Source organism: Mustela lutreola, chromosome 4 (genome assembly GCF_030435805.1).
Source record: "Mustela lutreola isolate mMusLut2 chromosome 4, mMusLut2.pri, whole genome shotgun sequence".
In the NCBI taxonomy this organism is placed as follows: Eukaryota; Metazoa; Chordata; class Mammalia; order Carnivora; family Mustelidae; genus Mustela; species Mustela lutreola.
The window spans coordinates 112,254,146-112,277,670 of NC_081293.1; the positions used below are offsets into that span (position 1 = coordinate 112,254,146).

Genomic DNA, 23,525 nt, shown 5'->3' on the forward strand with positions numbered 1-23,525 from the left:
TTAGTAAGTGGAATTATAATCAAATAGGAAAGGTGTTTAACGTGGGTGAATGAGAGATTCCCACCGGTATACATCTTATTTAAGATCTTAATTAGAGTTCTGGAAAAGGCAAAGTCATATGCTAATGTAATGTTAATAAAATTACATTGGGGAGAAATGGAAATGCTAATACGGGCTGATGACCAATATAAAGAAATCTAAATAAGGCTTTCTTCTTCTAAAAAGCTCCTAATGTTTTATAAACAATCTCCTTACTCTGAAGTATTTTTCAGAAAAGTAGGGTTCTTCACTCAGTAATACTGTTTTCTTTAAAAAAGTAAAAAAAAATTTTTTTATCAGTGTTAGAATGGGAAGAATCAACTAGTTTTACAGGGTGAATAAGATGGATAGCAATCCTAGCTCCTTCAGTCAGGTTGTCTTTCCCAAAGGTGACCACTTTTCAAAGCCTGCAGCTGAGGCTCGGGTGTGTATATCCACATGACCACATCTCCAAATAGCATTCATGCATTTCTGTTTTGTTTTGTTCTCTGTTTTCTTACCAGGTGACAGGAGGATTTAGTTATCTCCTGTGTTCCCACTACTGCCAAACCCCTGCATACCGCATTTGTTCACCTGTCCACAGTTTTGGCTAGAGTTAGAGTGACTATTCACAATTATTATAATTCTGTTTTCTATTCACAGAGGGGCTATGTGGTAAGCTATTACTTTTTACTTTCTGGACTTTTTTTTTTCCTTCTTTCTGGCAAACCCTTAATTTCAGTTGTCTTGGTTTTCTGTTTGTTTATCTTGTGTTATTTGCTTAGTTTTCTATGACCACTATGTCACTAATGTAACCCCAAACCCTCCCCCAGCGTAATGTGGAGTTTCCTTTCAATGTGTTCATTATGGTCCATATGTTCATTCACATAAAGCATTTGGTTAACTTCATCTTGAAAATTCTTTCCCAGGGTCAACTGAACTGCTTCACAGCTAGAAATCTGCCTTTCCTGTCATCCTGTGTGTTCCCTCTGTCTGTCCCCTGTGCTCACCTCCTTCTCCTATTACCCATTTTCCTCTTTCTTGGTTTACTCGTCCTTTAGGTGGAGCACATCTTCTATCCACTAGCTTCCTGATGAAGGATGTGTGGGAGGTGAAGTTTTTGAGAACTTGCACGCCTGAAAATGTCTTTATTCCTCACTCATACTTGATTTATAACATGAAATAATTTTCCCTCCGAATTTTGAAAGCATTGCTCCATTGTCTTCTCTCTTCCAGAGCTCCTTTGGAGAAATCTGAACTCATTCAGATCCCTTCGCCTTTAATTTGTTCAGTAACAAAAATTAAACAGTAAATTTTGAAGATTTAATTGGCTTTATTAATCAACTCATGAATTGGGCAGCATTCTAATTAGCAAATAGAGGGGAGCTCCAAGGGGCTAACAAAAAAAGAAAGGTTTTTAACAGTAGAGAGGGAGCCTCCGATAAAAGTAAATTATTAGCAAAGGATCCATTGTTTTAGGCAAGGTCCTCCTCCTAAGGGGAGCAGAGGGGGTCGGGGTGGTCTATCAGTAAACTTCCTGGTGCTGACCAGGAAATTCCCAGTAAGGGTACATTTCTGGTGAGTTGAAACTGCAGTGAGGCTACTAAGTCTTAGTATACAGATTTTGGGCCTTAACCCAAGTGACACCATTTTGGACTTGTGGTTTTCTTTTAAACAGCTTTTTCACTGGAAACTTGTAGAAGCTTCTTTTTGAACTCGGTTTAGTGGTGTGGGTCTATTTTCAGGCACTGCGCTAGGGATTTGTTGGGTCCTTTTTCTATTTTTTTTCTTAGCGCTCTTTTTTACTTTCTTCAGGAAATGTCTTAGGGCTTCCAATTCTGACATCATAGGTGTACTGAAATAAGAATGCGTGGCTTCTCTGAAGACATTAAGGGTTTAGTTGTTATTTTTTTATAAACATACTTTTCTTCTTCCTGCATGCTTTCTATTTTCACCACATTTTTTTGTTTGGTTTTCGGTCTCTATGTTTTTGTATTAGGGGCTTTTCTCAGATTCTGCTCATGCTTTTGAGTGCCTGCTCTCACTCCAATGTTGGGGCCTCCAGAGCTGCCTGGGAGCTCTGAGTGGAGGTGTATTCTGTCTGCCATTTGGTGGGGAACCCCTGATGTCATCACCCTTGTCGACATCATTAGGTCTTTATCTTGCGTCCAACAGATTCCCATCTAGAGAAAGGTTTGTTTGGTCTCCTGCTTGGAAGTAAGAGACTGGCTGCTATCATTCCGGGTTGAGTGACTTCCGCAATTTGGTACGCGGCTGTCATTTACCGAACTCCTGTTTTCCGTTTTTTTTTTTTTTTTTGTTTTTTGTTTTGTTTTGTTTTTGTTTTAAATTTATTTCTTTTCAGTGTAACAGAATTCATTGTTTATGTACCACACCCAGTGCTCCATGCAATATGTGCCCTCCCTACTACCCACCACCTGGCTCCCCCAACCTCCCACACCCCACCCCTTCAAAACCCTCGTTTATTAGACAGACATTCTGCTTTCCCCTCTTTGAAGATGAAAACCGTTGTGTGCTGGGGTGAGGGAGGTTCATCACCCAGGAGTCTGCAGGGAGATAGGAGCACCTAGAGATCTGCCCTCCTTTGTCGGAAGCAGCTGGCGGGCTGATCCCTGAGCCCCAGTTACTTGGTGGCTTCGAGGGACTCTGTTCTCAGCTTTCCCCTCTGAGGAAACACAATTCATTCTTCCTCAGTTCTAGTAAAGTCAGTACCACTTGTTCATGGGCTCTACAGCCTTTACAAAGTTTCTTATCGTGCTCAATTTATCCCTGTAGGCTTAGTCTTTAAAATAAACTCCCCTTTACTCGGTGTAGCGTAAGAGACATTAGAAGCCTGTGTTCCATCAGTCATCTTCTGCAATTCTGCTTTCTTTTGGTGAAAATCCTACATCTGATATTTTCTAGTGTTTGGGGAGTTTTGCAGTTGCTTTCAACTGGAGAAAAACCAAAGGCGGCAGACTTCTGGGCGAGCTGAGCTTCGAGTACCAGCTCCCTTTCAATTAAAAAATGTACAAGTATTCTCTGGCTTCCCTCACAGACTGTCTAATGAAAAATAAAAATTTGCCAAATTGAGAACCAATAAAAAGTTACAGGAATCTGATTGCAAAAAAAAAAAAAAAAAAAAAAAAAAAAAATTTCCAAAGTTCTTGGCACTCATGGGGCACCTGGATAGTTCAGTCGGGGGGAGCAAGTGACTCTTGATCTTGGGTTTGTGAGTCTGGGTCCCATTTTGGGCCTCAAGATTACTTAAAAAAAAAAGTACTCTGCAACTCAAATAATTTCCTCACTGTGGTAGACGTCATAATAATGGCCTCCCAAAGAGGACTATATTCTAATACCCAGAGACTGGAAGTAGGTAAAGTTACAGAGTGTGTAAGTTAAATGCTCGATGTCCTGGGACAGTGTGCCTCATCCCCATTTGAGGCCTTCACACACTGGGTGCTTCCTGCCTTGCCCCACCACTGACACTCGTTGCCTGGGTCAGCAATTCTTTCTCTCTCTCTCTCTCCTTTTAAGTAAACTCTACCCACAGCATGGGGCTTGAACTCACAAACCAGAGATCAAGAGTGGCGTGCTCACTGACTGAGCCAGCTGGGTGCCTCCTGGTGAGCAATTCTCAGTGGTAGGAGTGGTGGACTGTGCACGGAAGTGTGACTGGATGTAGTCCAAAAAACCCCCTTGGGTGGTTTCTATGATCTATTAAAAGTCCTGTTGGACAGGCCTGTTGGAAGACACTTACTGATATGGGGAGTGGTGATGGAATTAAAATCAGGTCACAAAACAGCATGTGTGGTATAATCTCATTTTGGTAACCATGTGTAGGTGTATCTGTGGAAGAGCATTAACCAAAAGGCTAACTGTAATCTTCATGTTTTCTATATTTGCCCTCTATCTTGTTTTAAGAGAAAACAAGCAAACTTAAGTAAAAACAATGTTCAGGAAGTGAACCCCTGAAGAGGGTTATTTCAGGGAGCCATTGGCTGAGAAGTGACGGTCTTACAGTTACTCGTGCTCCAGGAAATTGGCAGCCCTTGGAGGAATGCCAAGAAAGCTCTTTACCATGGGTGGTGCTTCAGGGAGAACAAAGATTTCTGGAGAAGTGATATACTTTCTGGAGAAACCTGGCTAACCAGGAAGGCGTCTGGTTTGGGGGGGCAAAGCCAAAACTTCAAATATGCTGTCTAACATTCAGGAAAAGGGGTGCTCACCAAGAACAGAACTCTGTAGGAACTTAAATTTTTCCTGATTTCCATAATCATATGTCAAGCCCCTATGCACTACATGTGTACCCATGATGCAACAGAACACTCTTGTTTCTGTGGTGCTGGCTCACCTTGTGGCAAGAGTCACAGGAGAGACAAGAGACGTGAACAGACCAGAGGACTGCTTCTCTTGTAAGCTATTTTGGAATGAAAGGTACTATGGGAGCACTCTGTAAGCTGCAGTGGGACTGATGAGGAGTTAAACACACAGTAAGTAGAGGATGTAATTTAAAATCATCCTAACATAAAAGGCGGGGTGATGAGACTCTACAAGTACAAAAGAGAAAAAAAGTTGATAGTTTGGTGCTATATCTGACATGTCTAGGCCTGTAAGAGAAACAATGCATTAAAAATATCTGATGTCATTCATTCATTCAATTACTCACTGAGCAGCAATCCAGGGGAGGTATGGTGCTTGGGGACGAATGTCAGGGACACAACATTTTTCTGCCTGGTTTCTTTATTATTATTTTTTTTAATTTAAGATTTTTATTTATTTATTTTTGTGAGAGAAGAGAGAGTGTGTGCATGCAAACAAGCAAAACCAGGGGCCGGGGGAGAGGGTCAGAGGAAGAAGCAGACTCCCCACTGAGCAGGGAGCCTGATGTAGGACTTGATCGCACATGACCTGAGCCAAAGGCAGACAATTAACTGACTGAGCCACCCATGCGCCCTACCTTGTTGCTTTAGTTTGTATGGCCTTAAGCTCATGGTCTAAGATGGCGAGATCTGCTTTTCATGCAGCAGAACGGAAGACGCAAAAACAAAAAATTACTGTCACATGACATTCCTTTCTATTTCTGGTCCAAGGAGAGCAGAAAATATCATCTTTGTACTTGGTAGCTTTGTGTAAAAATATTGGGGTATCTATTACCACAGATGAATGAGAGAATGGATATTGGGGTACAGGCAGTACTCCTGGGCACAAGCATCCATCTATCACAGGATATCTCAACCTTGGCAACACTGACGTTTTGGGTCAGATACTTCTGTTTCGTGTGTGTGTCGGCTGTCCTGTGCATTGTAGAGTGGACTTAGCAACTTCCCTGGCCTCTACCGACCAGGACCGTTCCCCTCGTCGTGCCAACCCAAACCACCCTGAAGCATTGCTAAATGTCCCCGGGAACAGCTTCCCTACTCCCAATTTGAGAAACATTCTTCTACTGTGTGCAGGAACTATGTTTGTCACTGGGCAGGAGACAACACTACAACAAAAGTGAAATAATTTCAGACAGTGATGAGTCACGATGAAAATAAAACAAGGTCAAGACAGATTGGGTTGCAATTCAGGATGTACTGTGGATGCAAAAGCCCTGAAAGAAAAGAACTTGGTTTCTTGTAAGAAGAATTAGAGGCAAGTGTGGTTGGAAGGAAATTGGGGGAAGTCTTGGTGAGGTCTTGGTAATAGGATCTTTAAGCAAGGAATAATGATCCCCTAGAACAGGTACTAGGAGAGGAGTAAGAGGGAGCACAGGGAGACCAGCAGGAAGCTGTTACAGCCATCCAGGTGAGGAAGGAGGACGGCAGTGGAAACAGTGGTAAATAAAAGCGCTAGAGAAAAAGAATGAAGATAGCAGCCAACTATGGCAATCTTTGATCTACCCACATAGCTCCTGGGGAGGGGGCCAAGTGGTGTTAAAGGGGGTCTATTTCCCACACATTGAGAGGTTCAGTCCAGCCCACTACAGATTGTGTTGTATGTTCCTGTCTTTGTTTCTTCCTAAGGCTGCTGTAACACATTACCACAAATTTGGTGGCTGGATGCAAGAAATTTTATTGTCTCGTAGTTCTGGAGGCCAGAAGTCCAAAATCAGTCTAACTGGTGTCTGCAGGGTCACGTCCCCTCAGGAGGCTCTGGGAGAACCTGTCCCCTGCCTCCTCTAGCTCTGGTGGTTACAGCACTTCAGTCTCTGCCTCTGTGGTCACAGTGATTTCTCCTCCTCTGTATGGTGACCTCTTTCTTGTGTGTGTGTCTGTGACTATATTTAGGGCCCACCCAGTTTATCCAGGACAATCTCTCTACCTCAAGATCCTTGATCACATTGTTCGCCATATAAAATAACATTCACTTTTGCCATGGAAGAGAGTATTTCCAGCTTCCAGGGATTAGGACATGGATAACTTCAAGGGGGGGCAACTTTCAGGTCTGCAGTGTTAGAAATCACTTTGACTGTAATGAGGAAGATGTGTTTGTTTAGCGAATAAGGTGGAAAGTACCACTGTGGAGTAAGAAAATGCCACCTAGTAAATTGATTAGAGAAAGAAATGCCACAAAAATAAAGAAAAGAAGATTGAATTTTTGTAAATGGAGTTCTCAAGAGTTCTAGGAAAGATAGGCCAAGGGATAAAAAAGTTCAGAAAAAGAGCTAACGGACTTTAGACAAATCCATTCTAGATATAGAAGTCAGTGCTTAGGAAGACTGCTATATTTGCACAGTCTAAAGTGGGCATTCGAATGCAAGGTGTGTCCCATGGGCCTTGCCAGTAGTGCTGGGCATGGGTCTTTCAGCTGTGGTGAGGAAGAGCAGGGAGGGACAGTGAGAAGGCAGTGGACAATGGAAGGAGAATGCAGAACCAGACCAACCCACAGAGGTAGAGGAAGACAACAGAGCAGGTGAATGCAAGCGGCTGGGGTGGGGAGGGCCCAGGAGGAAGCAGGAGTGTCACTGCAGGCCAGCAGAGACCAGCACTGGGACTGGGAGCATGGGTATTTAGAGCTGTTGGCATCAGGAGAGGATCAGAGAGGCTCTAGATTGGAGTTTAGGGTAACTCAGTTACCAATACCGGGCCCAAGATAAAGCCAGGCACGCAACCAGGGCGACTTATACCAAATTCTAGAGAGCTTACTTAAAACTTAAGTACTATTTCCTGGAGTCCAGAACCTCAAGGTAGATTTACAAGAAGGGGGTCTGGCAAAACTCTGCGTAACTCTGATGGAAAAGGGCAAGACTGACGCTCCTGTGCTAGAATCTATTAATACAGCCCAAGACATAGTGCAGTCATTACTGACAATAGGAAAGAACGTAACTTAGTACACAGTACAGCTAAACCCATGGGATAGGTGTTTATTTATAACAACAGAATGTGTTAAGAACCATCAGCGGTTAAGAGAGTAATAAGAACAAACAAGTGTAGCTTGAAAGGCAGTTCAGTATGGTGACTCTGGAGCCAGACTCCTTCGTTCAAATGCTGGCGAATACATGGCAATATCTTGTTTAGCAAATTATAATTAATCTGTGTACAGACACCAGAATAATATCCGGGGAACTGGAACACACCCAGACCCTGGCCCTGAATCTAACTTTCTACACTGCTTTGGGTAAACAGCTCAAACTTTTAAAGCCTCGGGTTGCAGATTTCTAAAATTGAGGATTGAGGTACAAGGTTACTTAAACATAAACTTTATTTTTTTTAGAAGATTCTTTTCCTTTATTTGAGAGACAGCTTGAGAGTGAGGGCACACTTACTAGGCAGGGGGGAAGAAGCCAGGGGAGAAGCAGACTCCCTGCTGAGCAGGGAGCCTGACATGGAACTTGATTTCAGGACCCTGGGATCATGGCCTGAGCCGAAGGCAGAACCTTAAATGACTGATCCACCTAGGTGTCCCTTAAATGTACACTTTAAAGCTTATGTGCTTTCTGGTAATCTTTTGAATCTTCATGCTCTTCAAAGGGAGACAGGCTTTTCCCCTGCTGCACAGTCGGAAAAACTGAGGATTGTTGTGGCATCTTAGTTCACATAATAATCCTTACATAATTTTGGAGATGAGGAAATGGAAGTCTAACAAGTGTGAATAATGTGTTCAAAATCAAACAGCTGAATTAGTGGTAAGGCTGGGATTCGATTTTAGTTCTGAAAGTTCTAAAGCTGTGTTCTTCTCCTTCTATCTCTATTATTTTGTCACTAGATTTGATATCTGTGCCCGGGAGGTGAGGATCACAAGCGCCCAGTACCTTCATTATTTACCCACTCTGCTACTTCCGAGGCAATATTCTGAGCAGTCCCTAGTCAGTTTCCTCCTACTGGAGCTCTCCCCTTCCTTGTTATTCAGGCTGTTATCATCCCATATGGTTTAACTCCAGCGCTTACTCCTGTTAAATGTCTCCTGCATGTCTGTGTTCTAGCAGTAGTTCCTGACTTTGATCTGAAATAAAATTCTTATGTGTTTGCTCATTTCATCTATGTTACAATGATCAAAATTAGATATGCATGAAATCAGTGCTAAAATGGAAATAAACAACAAAGGATGAAAAAGACACTGGGAATATCTTCTCCCATTCAGTGGGAGAATGAATTCTTTGTTTTGTTGACTGTTTCCTTTGCTGTGCAGAAGCTTTTTATCTTGATGAAGTCCCAAAAGTTCATTTTCGCTTTTGTTTCCTTTGCCTTTGGAGACGTGTCTTGAAAGAAGCTGCTGTGGCCGATGTCAAAGAGGTTACTTGCCTATGTTCGCCTCTAAAATTTTAATAGATTCCTGCCTCATCCAAGATCATAAAGAACTCCTCAAACTCAACACTCAAAAAACAGATAATCATGTCAAAAAATGGGCAGAAGACATGAACAGACACTTCTCCAAAGAAGACATACAAATGGCTAAGAGACACTTAGAAAAATGTTCATTATCATTAGCCATCAGGGAAATTCAAATCAAAACCACACTGAGATACCAACTTACAGCAGTTAGAATGGCCAAAATTAACAAGACAAAAAACAACAAGTGTTGGAGGGGATATGGAGAAAGTGGAACCCTCTTCCACTGTTGGTGGGAATGCAAGTTGGTGCAGCCACTTTGGAAAACAGTGTGGAGATTCCTTAAGAAATGAAAAATAGAGCTACTCTATGACCCTGCAATTGCACTACTGGGTATTTACCCCAAAGATACAGATGTAGTGAAAGAGCCATATGTACCCCAAGGTTCATATAGCAGCAATGGCCACAATCGCCAAACTGTGGAAAGAGCCAAGATGCCCTTCAACAGACAAATGGATAAAGAAGATATGGTCCATATATACAATGGAATATTATGCTTCCATTAGAAAGGATAAATACCCAACTTTTGTATCAACATGGACAGGACTAGAGATTATGAAGAGTGAAGTAAGTCAAGCATAAAGAGTCAATTATCATATGGTTTCACTTACCTATGGAGCATAAGGAATAATAGGGAGGACATTAAGAGAAGGAAAGGAAAAGTGAATTGGAGGAAATCGGAGGAGGAGATGAGCCATGAGAGACAGGACTCTGAGAAACAAACTGAGGGTTTTGGAAGGGAGGGGAGTACAGGGATGCGTGAGCCAGGTGGTGGCTATTAAGGAGGGCACGTATTGCATGGAGCACTGGGTGTGGTGCATGAATGATGAATCTTGGAATACTGAAAAAATTAAATTAAATTAAAAGAAAAAAAGAAACAGATACTGGGAAAGTAAAAATTCTGGTCATTATTTTCCATTTTCATTTATATTTAAGTCTTTATGAGACAAGGAAGATGAGTTTCATGTCTAAACACTAGAACAACCTAAATCATATTAATACTATTATCATCACTATCATGTGCTGAAGGAGATTCCAAAGGAATATGAATGAAAAAATAGCATTTAAGATTTAGCTTTCAGAACACAGATACATCTCAGAGAAACTGTGACCCCAGCATACATGTATTTGAGGTAATATTTGTATAATTAGTAACTCTCACGGCGATGGGAAACATTGCTCTTTGCATATGTTGTACATTAGCTTTCTAAGTCAAGAATTTCACATTGTTGTATAATAATTTTAAGTTCAGTGTATGGCCGTTAGGCAAATAGATGTAAACTTCATTACCAGATGAACTTTAAAAAGGTGTAACAACTACTAATTACTTATTAACACCAATGTCAACAAAAACAGTACAACAAATGTAGAAGCAAAGTAACAAAAATATAATTATTAATATGGCTGTCCTCTAAGAGTAAGCTATAGTGTCGTCAGGCTTATAAAAAACAGCTCAGGTCACTGTTTTTATTTTTTGTTCTTTATGACTCTTCCCTATACAAACAGTGGCTAATTCTGATCATTTGTCCTTATTTAATCTCCCTATGAACAAATTTGCTGATACTGAATACTATTTTCAAATATATCAGCATTATCATCATCTCATTAAATAGGTTATGATTATTACTGAAAACTCATCAAGGTTTCAAGGCTATTAATGGTTTCATCAACTTAAAAATCTAGTTTTGGAAGTAACTGGTTATAAATCTGTCCTTTTATTGGCAAACAGCAACCATACACCAGTGTTACTCTCAACATCTCAACAGGGTGTTTATCATGCTTACATTTTATGTGAGAGCTGGAATATAGACTTTACAATAGATCTGAAACATCATCAAATATTGTGACAATGCTGTTATGATAACAGCCTATACATGGCATTAAAAAAATTATTGGCTGCTCGTAAATAGTACCTTCTTCTGAACTGAATTGTAAATGTTCTAGAGGTTAACATGATAACAAAGTGATCATCTTCACATGGCGTCGCACAATCTTCCCTCAAGGTTCACAGGCCCTTCTTATTGTCTTTCCCCAAACAATTCTGCAGGGTGATTAAAAAAGAAAAAGAAAAAGAAAAAGACTTAGGTAAGTAGTTACAACAAAGAGTGAAAGAGAGATTCGTAGATATTATAAGAATTTTTTTTAATTATCTTTTTTGTGTATGGTTAATAATTATGAGGATAATCAAATGTGAAAACATGGATTGAGAAAGTCTCAAACATAAAAAAAACTACAAAGTTTGTGGGTTTTATTTGAAAAAAAAAAAAAGTCTGAAGGGGAAAAAATAACACTCTTGGTAAGTTCATTTATATCCCTGCCTTAATCCATTTTGCTTTTGTTTCACAGGTTATACCAGGAAAACAAAATTTTTCAAATTCCTTTCTTACAAACCCAATTAAGATTTTTGGCAAAGAAAGGATGAAGGGACAAAAAACCCCCAGATGGGATGGACTTTCTGAGTGTGTTTTTTTCTTCAGCTATTTGCCAATTGAACTGACTTCTCAAATTATACTCTTCGCTGAACACAAGATGATATCATTTAAAACTGGAGGAAAATGGGATAGAAATTAACCTTAAGAGATCATCTGCACTTAAGAAAGCAAAAGTCTACACTGAGGAAAAAAAAAAAACCCTCATAAAATGGAGTTGGAAGTGTTACTGTTTGCAGAAGAGAGGTTCACCAATCTCTTGCTCAGGCTGAGCAGTAATGGATTCAGAGTAACTTTAACAATGTTAACATTAACCAACCAAATCAGAAGACAGGATTAGAGGAGGTATTTTGAATGATAAGGTACCACTTTCACATGTTTGTATAGATCTTGACACTTTAGGTAAAAATCACAGCTTTGCCTACTGAATGTGAGAAGATATTTGCAAATGATATAACTGACAAGAGTTAATATATATAAAATATACATATTAATATAATATATAATCAACATATATTATATATTAATATATAATATTGATTATTTATTACATATTATAAAATATATAAAGAACTTATACAACTCAACACCAAAAACCTTAAATAACTGGATTAAAAACAAGCAGATGACTGAATAGACATTTTTCCAAAGAAGACCTATGAATGGCCAACAGACACATAAAAAGATGCTTAACATCACATTGTGGGAAATGCAAATGAAAATCACAATGAGGTATATCACCTTACACCTGTCAGAATGACTTGTATCAAAAACACAAGAAATATTAATGTTGGCAAGGAAGTAAAGAAAAAAAAAACATCATGCACTGTTGGTAGGAATGTAAACTGGTGCAGCTATTGTGAAAACAGTATGGAGGTTTCTCAAAACATTAAAGATAGAATTACCATATGATTCAGTAATTCCACTACTGGGTATTAACCCAAAGAATACAAAAACACGAATTTAAAAAGATATATGCGGGGTGCCTGGGTGGCTCAGTGGGTTAAAGCCTCTGCCTTCAGCTCAGGTCATGATCTCAGGGTCCTGGGATCAAGCCCCTCATTGGGCTCTCTGCTCAGCAGGGAGCCTGCTTCCCCCTCTCTCTCTGCTTGCCTCTGCCTACTTGAGATCTCTGTCTGTCAAATAAAGGAATAAAATCTTAAAAAAAAAAAAAGATATATGCACCTCTCTGTTTACTGCAGCCTTATTCACAATAGTCAAGATATGTAAACAACCCAAATGTTCATCCATAGACAAACAGATAAAGAAGATGTGGTGTGCACACGTTTGTGTATCATGGAATATTACTCAGCCATGAAAAAGGACAAAAGCTTGCCATTTGCAACGGCATGGATGGAGCTAGAGAGTATAATGCCGTGTAAAATAAGTCAGATATGGAAAAACAAAACCATATAATTTCACTTGTATGTGGAATTTGAGAAACAAAACAAATGCACAAAATGAAAAAGAGACTCTTAAATACAGACTCTTAAATACAGAGAACAAGCCAGTGGTTACCAGAAGGGAGGTGGGTGGGGGATGGGTGAAACAGGTGATGGGGATTAAGAGTACACTTGTGATGAGCACTGAGAAATGTACAAAATTGTTGAATCATTATATTGTATATGTGAGACTAATATAATACTGTAAGTTAATTATACTTCAATTAAAAAAAGGGAAATAATCTTGCACTTACCCAAAATAAAAGTGGATATGAATATTAAAAAAAAAATCATGGCTTTAATGGAGCTGTTATTCTGGATAACTCCCTTAAGTAAAGGGTGATTTTCCAAAATAAAATTTGAAAACTGGCCAGTGCTGCCCATAATCTTCAGTTAGTTTTGCTTTTCTTTTCTAGAAGACAGCCAGGGAAAACAAGGAAAGACAAAGACTCTATCTTGAAGAGATTGTTTTCTAATATTTATTTAGTGCTTATAACAGGGAGGGGACCAAATGGGGAAATCCAGACAGATTTTAAAAATGCAAAGTGGGATTCATTTGTGGTAAGGAAACCAGCTTTCCCTTCTTTCACCTTTATTTCCTTAATATTTTAATGGTCATTTTATGGTTACTTTATTTAAAGTAAATCAATTATGCAAAACTGAGAAAGCTAAGTTTCTCAAGGAACTCTAAAGATAAAATTCAATTATTAAGGTTGGTTTGACAATAGAAGTACAATTCATGAAAGGCAAGTTGATATAGCTTTTTACTATAGACGGTCTATAGCAATTTTTTTTGCTTCTCAAGGTGACTTCAGAAGGTGAATATCAAAGTGTATGAGCCACTTTTAAGAAAACGGTAGTCATTTAATGACACTTAAATCTCAGAACCTTCTACAAGGTCTCATACTGGACAATGGAGGATGAGTAGGGAGAAAAAATCTGTCTAATCAAGAAATAACTACTAGTATCTTATGGGGATATAGAGCTTTTCTTGTTTAAAAATATTTAAAGTGCCTTCCTGTATTGTAGACAATCTGATTTAATGCTCATAAGGTATTCTAACTCTCATTTAAGTAATGAGGAAGCCAAGGTGCGGGGATGTCAAGTCATCTACCTGGCGCGTAGAGAACTGGCAAACTATGGAGCCAAGAGAGCTATTCTGTTCTTCAAACAGTTATTTATTATGGGAAATTGGTTTTATAGGTGATGAAAGAGCAGACACATGGGGCAGTGTGGTAGGAGACCTCAGGGATTAGCACAGAACCACCACCACTCTTCCGGCTGGAGGGACAAGGGAGAAGACAGTGTCATGGACCCCAGAGCTAGGGCCACCAGGTGGAAAAAAAATCCCTGGCTTTGTCCCTCCTGCCTTCAGTCTCCTCCTGTGCATCCTGTGCCTCCTGTTGTTGAACTTGCCCAGAGGAGAGAAAGTAGGCTTGGGAAATGTAGCTCTCTGAGACTGAGTGAGCAGAAGTAGGAAGACAATGGATCCAAGAATACAGTCTCATGACCGAACAGGCCGAAGAACAGAGTTCTTAATGATGGGGAATCTGGAGAAAAATGTCCTGATTTTGAATCCAGCTCTGAATCCTAGTTTCTAGTTCAGTGACTTTAGATACATTAGATAACGCCTCTGTTGTTGGGTCTTGTTTTTCTCATCCACAAAATAGGGTATGAAAATATTTTAATTTAGTGGGCTGTGATGAAAGTAAACAGAGTAACATATATGAAGCTATTAGCTAAGTGCTTGGTCCAGGGCACATCTTCAATAAATGTCTCCCCTTACATATTTTAAAAATAAAAGAAGAAAGTAGATCAAGGCCTTAAATGCACTAGTGAACAAGGCCCAACTCTCAGTGTGGCACTTGGCATCTTTAGGATGGGTCATTTTTCAAAGAAATAGCTGTAACAACTCCTTTCTGGGGAAGGAATTACTCCGAAAAACTTTTTAACATTTGTTATCAAGAATGCATAAGCTCCAAACAGAGGCAGTTTGGGGAGGAGAAAGAAAAAGGGTTGAGGGAATCCCACTGTCATATATACTCTTCAGGGATTAAGAGATTAGCAGTTACCATAATGGGGACACTCAGCGATGACCACTGGCCATAAGAAAATGAGGGAATATTCCTGCTTCTTTTTTCTCCATTCAGGGATCTAGATGTTTCTGACCTCCTGGCAAAGTCCACTGGTGTGGATACTCATCCTGTTGAGTACAAGCTGACCTCACAAATGGAAGAGAGAAAAAGTTCTGTTTCTAGGCCAAAGGCTTCTGAAGTGTTCCTTCACTTTCCATGGTGGTGCTTGAAGGATGCCCTGGAGTAATTCTCATCAGGCCATGGTGAAGTCAGCAATTTTAGGATCTGCATTTGTTTGCTTGTTTGTATATTTTTAAAGATTTTATTTATTATTTGATAGAGCACAAGCAGGGGGAATGGCAGGCTGAGGCAGAGGGAGAAGCAGGCTCCCTGCTGAGCAAGGAGTCCAATGTGGGGCTCGATCCCAGGACCTGGTGATCATGATCTGAGCTGAAGGCAGATGTTTAACCAACTGAGCGAACATCTAACCGCCTACTCTAGAACACGTGAACTGAGCTCTTGGTGTCCTAGGTTTGAAGCACACCAGGGTATCTACCCTTCTCTGAACTGCCCTGTTGTCAAAGTAGATTAGTTAAACTTGCAACTCAGCTAGGAATACCACATTACATATGTATTTTGTTGCTTCTTGGCTGGCTCTAAATCAAGGCTGAAGTAGCTGGTTAAGAATAAGTTATTCTTCCAGCAGAACAGAGGAATGTATGCTGATGATAACAATGATAACTCTAATAGGTATAATTTCTTGAGTGTTTCCTATCAGCCAGGTACAATGCTAAGTACCCTACACATTCTATTTAATTCTACTGAAAACCCGGTGGGCCTGGTGTTTGACTTTATAGGTGAAGAAAAGTGAGCTACAGAGAGGTACTATAAACTGTTCAGGGTCATAAAATCAGTTAATATGAGATTCTGAGTTATTTCAGGTCGGTCTGACTCTAAGGTCTATCAATATAGTATCTGCTTGCCCTTTGACAGGCACAGTGCCAGACCCTGGACAATTAACAGGGAAATGAGTCCTGGGATCAGTGCTTCTATCATGAAGTAACTGTAGAGCTGTGATTGCTAAAAAGTTCTGATAGCCACAAAAGTTGCCAAATTCTCAGGATAAATCCAAACCGAAAGCAGAAGAACACAGACTCTCCATCTCAGGAGGAACTAAGAGGTCCAGGGATGCCTCTGGAATGGTCTTTTCCCCCAAATTCTCCCCACATATGGTCAAAGAGTGGCTGGGAAATCAATTCAGATTAGGGGCTGCCAAATCAAGAGGCAAGTGATAGGGACGCCTGGGTGGCTCAGTTGGTTGGACAACTGCCTTCGGCTCAGGTCATGATCCCGGAGTCCCAGGATCGAGTCCCGCATCGGGCTCCCAGCTCCATGGAGAATCTGCTTCTCCCTCTGACCTTCTCCTTGCTCATGCTCTCTCTCACTGTCTCTCTCTCAAATAAATAAAGTCTTAAAAAAAAAAAAAAAAGAGGGAAGTGATAGTCAAATTTAGCATGGAGGAATGCAGGCCATGAACTCTTGCTGGGCTGGAGGGGAAGAGAAAGAAAAGCTATAGCCTTTGACTCTGTGACTTTACTAACAAAAGTTTTTTTTCCATTTCTGTCTTTAAATCCATGTTGGAGGCAAATCATGTATTTGAATGCCATAGGTTTTGACCCAAGATGTCTAAAACACTGGGACTGGGACAGAAGTAGTGTGAGGTGAGACTTCAAATTTTGACCTTATTTTTTGACATGAATAGAGCAAACATTGCCAATGGCGAGATGAAATGTTTGTAGAACCTGTCTGTTTTTCAATCTTGTCACTCTTGTGGCTCAATTCTTTTGCTTAAGATTTCACTAAAACTAGAATGCTGTAAGTTAGCATCTTGGTAATTCTCCACACTATGACTGTCTTATATTTTCATGCAATGTCTTCATCTTCACCCTTGAGGGAAAAATCTGGTTTCCTTAATCATTTTTAAGAAGCCAGGACCGAGAGGCACCTGGGTGGCTCAGTGGGTTAAAATTTCTGCCTTCAGCTCAGGTCATGATCCCAGGGTCCTGGGATCAAGCCCCCGCATCGGGCTCTCTGCTCAGCAGGAAGCCTGCTTCTTCCTCTCTCTCTATCTGCCTCTCTGCCTACTTGTGATCTCTGTATGTCAAATGAATAAATGAAATCTTAAAAAAAAAAAAAAAAAGAAGCCAGGACCAAGTGCATCTTCTTGATTTGGGAAGGACAAAGAACCCAAATAACTGACATAGTAATTAGTATTTCAGGTCCACAAAGCGGAGGTCATGCACCTGAAGTTCTGCGTGTTCTTTCAGGAGTCGGTCGTATTCTTTTGAAAGTCGCTCTGATTGCATTTTCATTGTCATCACATCATTCTGTGCCTTAGAGAGGGCTAGAACACAGGGGATAGAATTTTTAAATTTTTATTTTGAAATAATTTTAAATTTACAGAAAAGGTACAAGACCATATAGCATTGTTAGCAAATGCAGGCAATTTAACAGCAATATAATACTTTGTATCTGATCTACCATTCATGTTCCAGTCTTCGCTACTGTCTCAATTACGTGTTTTCTATCATTTTTTTCTGAGTCTAGATCCAGCCCTAGAGCAAAGATTAGCATTAAGTTGTCATGTTTCTTTGGATTCCTTCAATCTGGAATAGTTCCTCAGCTTTCCCCCTGCATTCCTCTGCCCTTTTGTAACACTGACATTTTAAAGAATACAGGTCATTTATTTTTTAAATGGAATGTCTTTCATTTTGGTTCTGTCTGATGTTTGCTCATGATTAAATTCAGGTTTGCATCCCGCTTACACCCAAATATCACATAAGTGATGCTGAATGTCTGTCAAGCTATTACAATAAGTGGCCCATCTGCCTCTCACTGGTTTTTCCATTTTATACTGATTTTCTTCCTCATAACTAAAAAGGAGTATACAGGAAGACAAGACTATGTAAGTATCTTGCTCCTTGTCAAAATTTCACCTTATAGTTAGCATTCACTGATAATTCTTGCCTAAGCCAATCTTTATTGTGATGGTTGTACAATGGTGATTTTCCAGCTTCACCATTCCATCCACATTTATCAGTCAGCATTTTACTATAAACAAGGGCCTTCCTCTCTTTTCCATCTACCCACCCAACTATCTATTAATTCATATATCATCAGTATGAACTCATAGGTTCTTATTTTTTCAACAGTTTAGAATTCATGATTTACTTAATTTCTCCCAGATATGGCCAGTGGGAACCCTGTCAAGCTGGATCTTACATCTTCTGACTATGTCCCTATCATTTTTTAAGTACTCTATTTTCTGGCATAAGATGTTCCAGGCTCATCCTAAATCTTCCCTGATTCATCCTGGGCTCAATCAGAAGAGTAAAGAATTTATTAGAAGGGTATTTTTTTAAAAGATTTTATTTATTTATTTGACAGACAGAGATCACAAGTAGGCAGAGAGGCAGGCAGAGAGAGAGAGAGGGAAGTGGGCTCCCTGTTGAGCAGCCCAATGCGGGACTCGATCCCAGGACCCTGAGATCATGACCTGAGCCGAAGGCAGCGGCTTAACCCACTGAGCCACCCAGGTGCCCCTAGAAGGGTATGTTTTTGAAAAAATTAAGGAAGAAAAAATATTTTATCATTCTCACCAAAGGACAAGTGGCTGTATTTCTTTCAAAGCAAAGATAATCCTTTCTTATACAAAGTTGAAAAATATAAAGGTGTGTGACACTTAAAGGCTTTACCTCAATATGATACACAAAAATGCTCTACACTAGCCTCTGTCTACAAGGAGCTACAGTCTTAGCAGATTAGACAGAAGTTTAAAAAATATATCTATATATCATAAACATTAAAGTCAGCACATTATGGAGAAGATAGCAAGCAAATGTGTAGAAAGGAAGATCAGCACAAGACGGTTTGGAAAAACTCTGTGAATCCTGAACTAACTCTACCTATGATTCTGCATATGTAGTCTTTAGAAGTTGTACATTTATAATCTTTTAGGGTAGAAGTTTTAGTAAAAAAAAAAGTGGGATTTATAAATTTATATTCACTTTTTAGGCATAACAGGATGAAATCATAGGTTCTATTTATAAACAATCTGGCTACCTTTCCTCTTGAAAAGACACCATATGGGTATTTTTATGTATATAAATCACTTTCAACTAAAGTGGCTTTTGTATCAGTACTTTCTATAAGCTTCCTGTATTGTAGGACATTTATTGGACACATCTGTGCTGGGTAATATAGCAGCCTCTAGCTGAAAGCAGCTATTTAGCACTTGAAATGTGGTTAGTGTAACTGAAGAACTGAATTTTAAATTACACTTACCATTCATTCATTCATTCATTCATTTATTTATTTATTTATTTATTTGGAGAGTGCAAAGGGGGCAGAGGGAGAGGGAAAAAGAGAATCTCAAGCAGATTCCATGCCAAGTGCAGAGCCTGTTGCAGGACTCAATGTGAAACAGGACCCTGAGATCATGATCTGAGCTGAAATCAAGAGTTGAATGCTTAACCAACTGAGTCACCCAGGTGCCCCAATTATACTTAATTATAATTAAATGTTTTATTTAAAATGCCAGGTGTTGTACATAAGGGTTGTATATAAGTGTTGAATCAATGGATTCTAAACCTGAAATTAATATTGTACTGTATGTTAACTAACTAGAATTTAAATAAAAACTTTCAAAAGAAAAAGAAAAAAGAAAAAAGACTGGGAAATGTAGCTGAACTCCCTAAATACCCAAAAACAATATTATCGAGTTAGGCCAAATGAGAAGACAGAAATGTGTTCTAAACAAAAAAGTGAGACAATACCTCAGAAAAAGAACTAAATGAAAGGGAGTTAAGCAATCAACCTGATAAAGAGTTCAAAGTAATGCTCATAAAGATGCTTATCAAACTCTAAGAAAAAATATAAGAAAGTACCAATCAGAGCTGAAGAATACAATAACAGAAAAAAAATACACTAGAGGGGATAAACAGAAGATCTGATAATACAAAAGAACAGATTAGTGATCTGGGTAATGAAGATCACACAAACTGGGGTCTCTGGGTGGCTCAGTCAGTTTGGCTCAGGTCATGATTTCAGGGTTGTGAGGCTGAGTCCTGCACTGGGCTCTGCACTGGATGTGGAGCCTATATGAGATTCTCTCTCTCCCTCAGCCCCTAACCACTCTCCAACCCCTGGTCATGCATTTGCTTTGTCTGTCTAAAAAAAAAAAAAAAAAAAAAAAAAAAAGTCCCCTAAATAGAACAGAGGAAGAAAGAAGGAAAGAACGAGAAAGAGAAAAAGGGAAAGGAAGGAAGGAAGGAGAAAGAGAAAAAACAAGAAAAAGAAAACAGAAAAGGAATTTAAAAATGAGGATAGTTTTGTTTTTTTTTTAAAGATTTTATTTATTTATTTGTCAGAGAGAGAGCAAGAGTGAGCACAGGCAGACAGAATGGCAGGCAGAGTCAGAGGAAGAAGCAGGCTCCCCGCGGAGCAAAGAGCCCGATGTGGGACTCGATCCCAGGACACTGAGATCATGACCTGAGCTGAAGGCAGCCACTTAACCAACTGAGCCACCCAGGCGTCCCAAAAAATGAGGACAGTTTAAGGGGCCACTGGGACAACACTGAATACTAACATTCACATTATATAGGTCCCAGAAGAACAAGTGAAAAAGAAAAGGGTATATATATATATATATATATATATATATATATATATAGTCATCAAACTTATTTAAAGAATTCATAGCTGAAAAATTCACTAAGCTGATGATCTTCCCAAGTCTAAGAAGCACAGCTCCCAAACAAGATGCACTCAAAAGAGATCTACACCAAGATACATTATAATTAAAATGTCAAAGACTAAAGATAAAGAATCTCAAAAGTAGCAAGAGAAAAGCAATTAACTGCATATAAGGGGATTCCTATAAGGAAATGAGCTGATTTTTCAGCAGAAACTCTGCAGACTAGCAGAGAGTGGCAAAATATATTCACAGTGCTGAAATGAAAAAACATAACCAAGCACACTCTAACTGACAATGCTGTCATTCAGAACTGGAGGGGAAATAAGAAGTTTCCCAGCCAAATAAAAGTTAAAGGAGTTCACCACTTTACAAAAAATATTAGAAGGATTTCCTTAAGAAAAAAAGAAAGGAAAATTATAACTAAAACTGAGAAAATATATGAAGGAAAAAAATATCACTGGTAAAAAGTGAACATATAGTGGAGGTAGTAGATCAACCACTTGTAAGCTAGTGTGAAGGTTAAAAGACAAAGTGGTGAATAAACTATAACGACAATAATTAAAGATACAAAAAATAAAAAGATGTAAAACACAATGTCAAAAACAAAATATTGGGGGTAGGGAGAGTAAAAATGTAGTGTTTTAAGAATTTGTTCACGCTTAAATGATCATCAATTTAAAATAAACTGCTATGTACACAGGTTGTTCTATATGAATCTCACAGTAACCACAAATCAAAAACCTATATTAAATGCACAAAAAATAAAGAGAAAGGAATCCAAACATAACACTAAAAAAAGTTATCATGTCACAAGGGAAAAGAGCAGGAAGAAAGGAACAAAGAACTACAAAACTATAAAACCACTAAACAATTAAAAAATGGTGGTACATAATTACTTCAAATATAAATGAACTAAATGCTTCAATCAATACATAGGTGGCTGAATGGATTAAAAAACAAGACTCATTTATATGTTGCCTACAAGAGACTCACTTCACATCTAAACTGAAAGTGACAGAATGGGAAAATGTATTCCATGCAAATGGAAATGAAAAGAAAACTGGGATAGCAATGTTTTTATCAGACAAAATAGACTTTGTTTTTTATTTTTTAATTTTTTTATTTAGAGAAAGAGAGTACAAAAGTTGGGGGAGAGCGAGGTGCATAGAGAGAGGGAGAGAATTTTAAGTAGACTCTGCACTGAGGACAGAGTCTGTTATGGGGCTCCATCTCATGACCGAGATCATGACCTGAGCCAAAATCAAGAGTCAGATGCTTAAGTGACTGAGCCACCCAGGTTCTCCTAGACAAGGAAATCTTTTTTTTTTTTTTTTTAAAGATTTTATTTATTTATTTGTCAGAGAGAGAGCGCGAGTGAGAGCGAGCACAGGCAGGCAGAGTGGAAGGCAGAGTCAGAGGGAGAAGCAGGCTCCCTGCGGAGCAAGGAGCCCGATGTGGGACTCCATCCCAGGACGCTGGGATCATGACCTGAGCCGAAGGCAGCTGCTTAACCAACTGAGCCACCCAGGCGTCCCGACAAGGAAATCTTTAAAGAAAGATCTTTAAAAGAAAGGCTATAAAAAGAGACAAAATGGGTATTAAAGGGATCAACTGAATAAGAAGTTGTATCACTTCTTAATATTTACACACCTAACATAGGAGTACCAAGTAAATATTAACAAATGCAAAGGGAGAAACTTACAACAACATACTGATAGTAGGGGACTTCTAACAACCACTTCAATGGATAGATCACCCAGACAGAAAATTAATAAGGAAATATTGGTCTTAAATGATACATTAGACCAGATCAACTTAATATATACAGAGCATTCCATCCAAAACCAGCAGAATACACATTCTTTTCAAGTATACATGGAACATTCTCCAGGAAAGATTACATGTTAGGCCACAAAAGAAATCTCAACAAAGTTTTTTTAAAAGATTTTATTTATTTGAGACCCAGCAAGCAAGCATGAGCTGGGGTGGGAGGATGTGGAGGAGAGGGAAAGAGAGAAGCAGATTCCCTGCTGAGCAAAAAGCCTGACCCAGGGCTTGATCCCAGGACTCTGAGACTATGACCTGAGATGAAGGCAGACATTTAACCAATTGACTTACCAAGGTGCCCCAGAAATCTCAATAAATTTAAGACTGAAATCATATCAAGATTCTTTTCTGATCACAACAGTATAGAAGTAGAAATACATGACAAGGAGAAAAAAACTTGAAAAAAAGCACAAATAAATGAAAGCTAAAAACATGTTACTATATAAACAACAGGTCAATGAAGAAATCAAAGATGAAACAAAAAAATACTTGAGACAAATGAAAAGGGAAATACAACATTCCAAAATCTACAGGATGCAGGAGAAGCAATTCTAAGAGAGAAGTTTATAGGCTTCCCTCAAAACAAAAACAAAAACAAATTAAACGAACAAAAAAACAAGGAAAAAAAACAAGAAAAAATTAAGAAAACTAGAAAAAAAGAAAAAAACATAGCCCAAAGTTAGTAAAAGGAAGAAAATAAAGATCAGAGTGCAATTAGTGAAAAAGAGACTAAATAAGCCATAGAAAAGATCCATGAAACTAAGAGCTGGTTCTTTGAACAGCTTTATCAGAATTGATAAACCTTTACCTGGACTTATTAAGAAAAAATAAGAGAAGATTTAAGTAAAACCAGAAGTGAAAGACAAGTTATAAACAACACTACAGAAATACAAAGGATTATAAAAGACTACTGTGAAAAATTACATGCCAACAAACTGGCCAACCTAGAAGAAATGAATAAATTCCTATAAACATACAATCTTCCATGACTAAATCAGAAAGAAATAGAAAATCTGAAGAAAAAAAAAGAAACAAAATCTGAATAGACCAATTACTAGTAATAAAATTATAGTAATAAAACTCCCAACAAACTAAAATACAGGATCAGACAGCTTCACCAGTGAATCCTATCAAACATTTAAAGACAAGTTAATATCTATTCTTCT

At 38.9% G+C, this 23,525-nt stretch overlaps 1 protein-coding gene across 3 annotated transcripts in view; it reads right to left on the reverse strand.

The window, feature by feature from the left end:
* Nucleotides 1-7,346: 7,346 nt before the first annotated feature.
* The window catches only part of BCAP29 (B cell receptor associated protein 29), a 51,648-nt gene continuing 35,469 nt past the window's right edge, over nt 7,347-23,525 (reverse strand). For all 3 annotated transcript variants that reach the window (XM_059170815.1, XM_059170816.1, XM_059170817.1), the window contains exons 7-8: nt 17,081-17,181; nt 7,347-10,872 (exon numbers count right to left, since the gene is read on the reverse strand). In XM_059170815.1, coding sequence (XP_059026798.1) covers nt 10,837-10,872; nt 17,081-17,181 — 137 coding nt within the window. In that variant the 3' untranslated portion in view covers nt 7,347-10,836. The remainder of the gene's footprint in view (nt 10,873-17,080; nt 17,182-23,525) is intronic.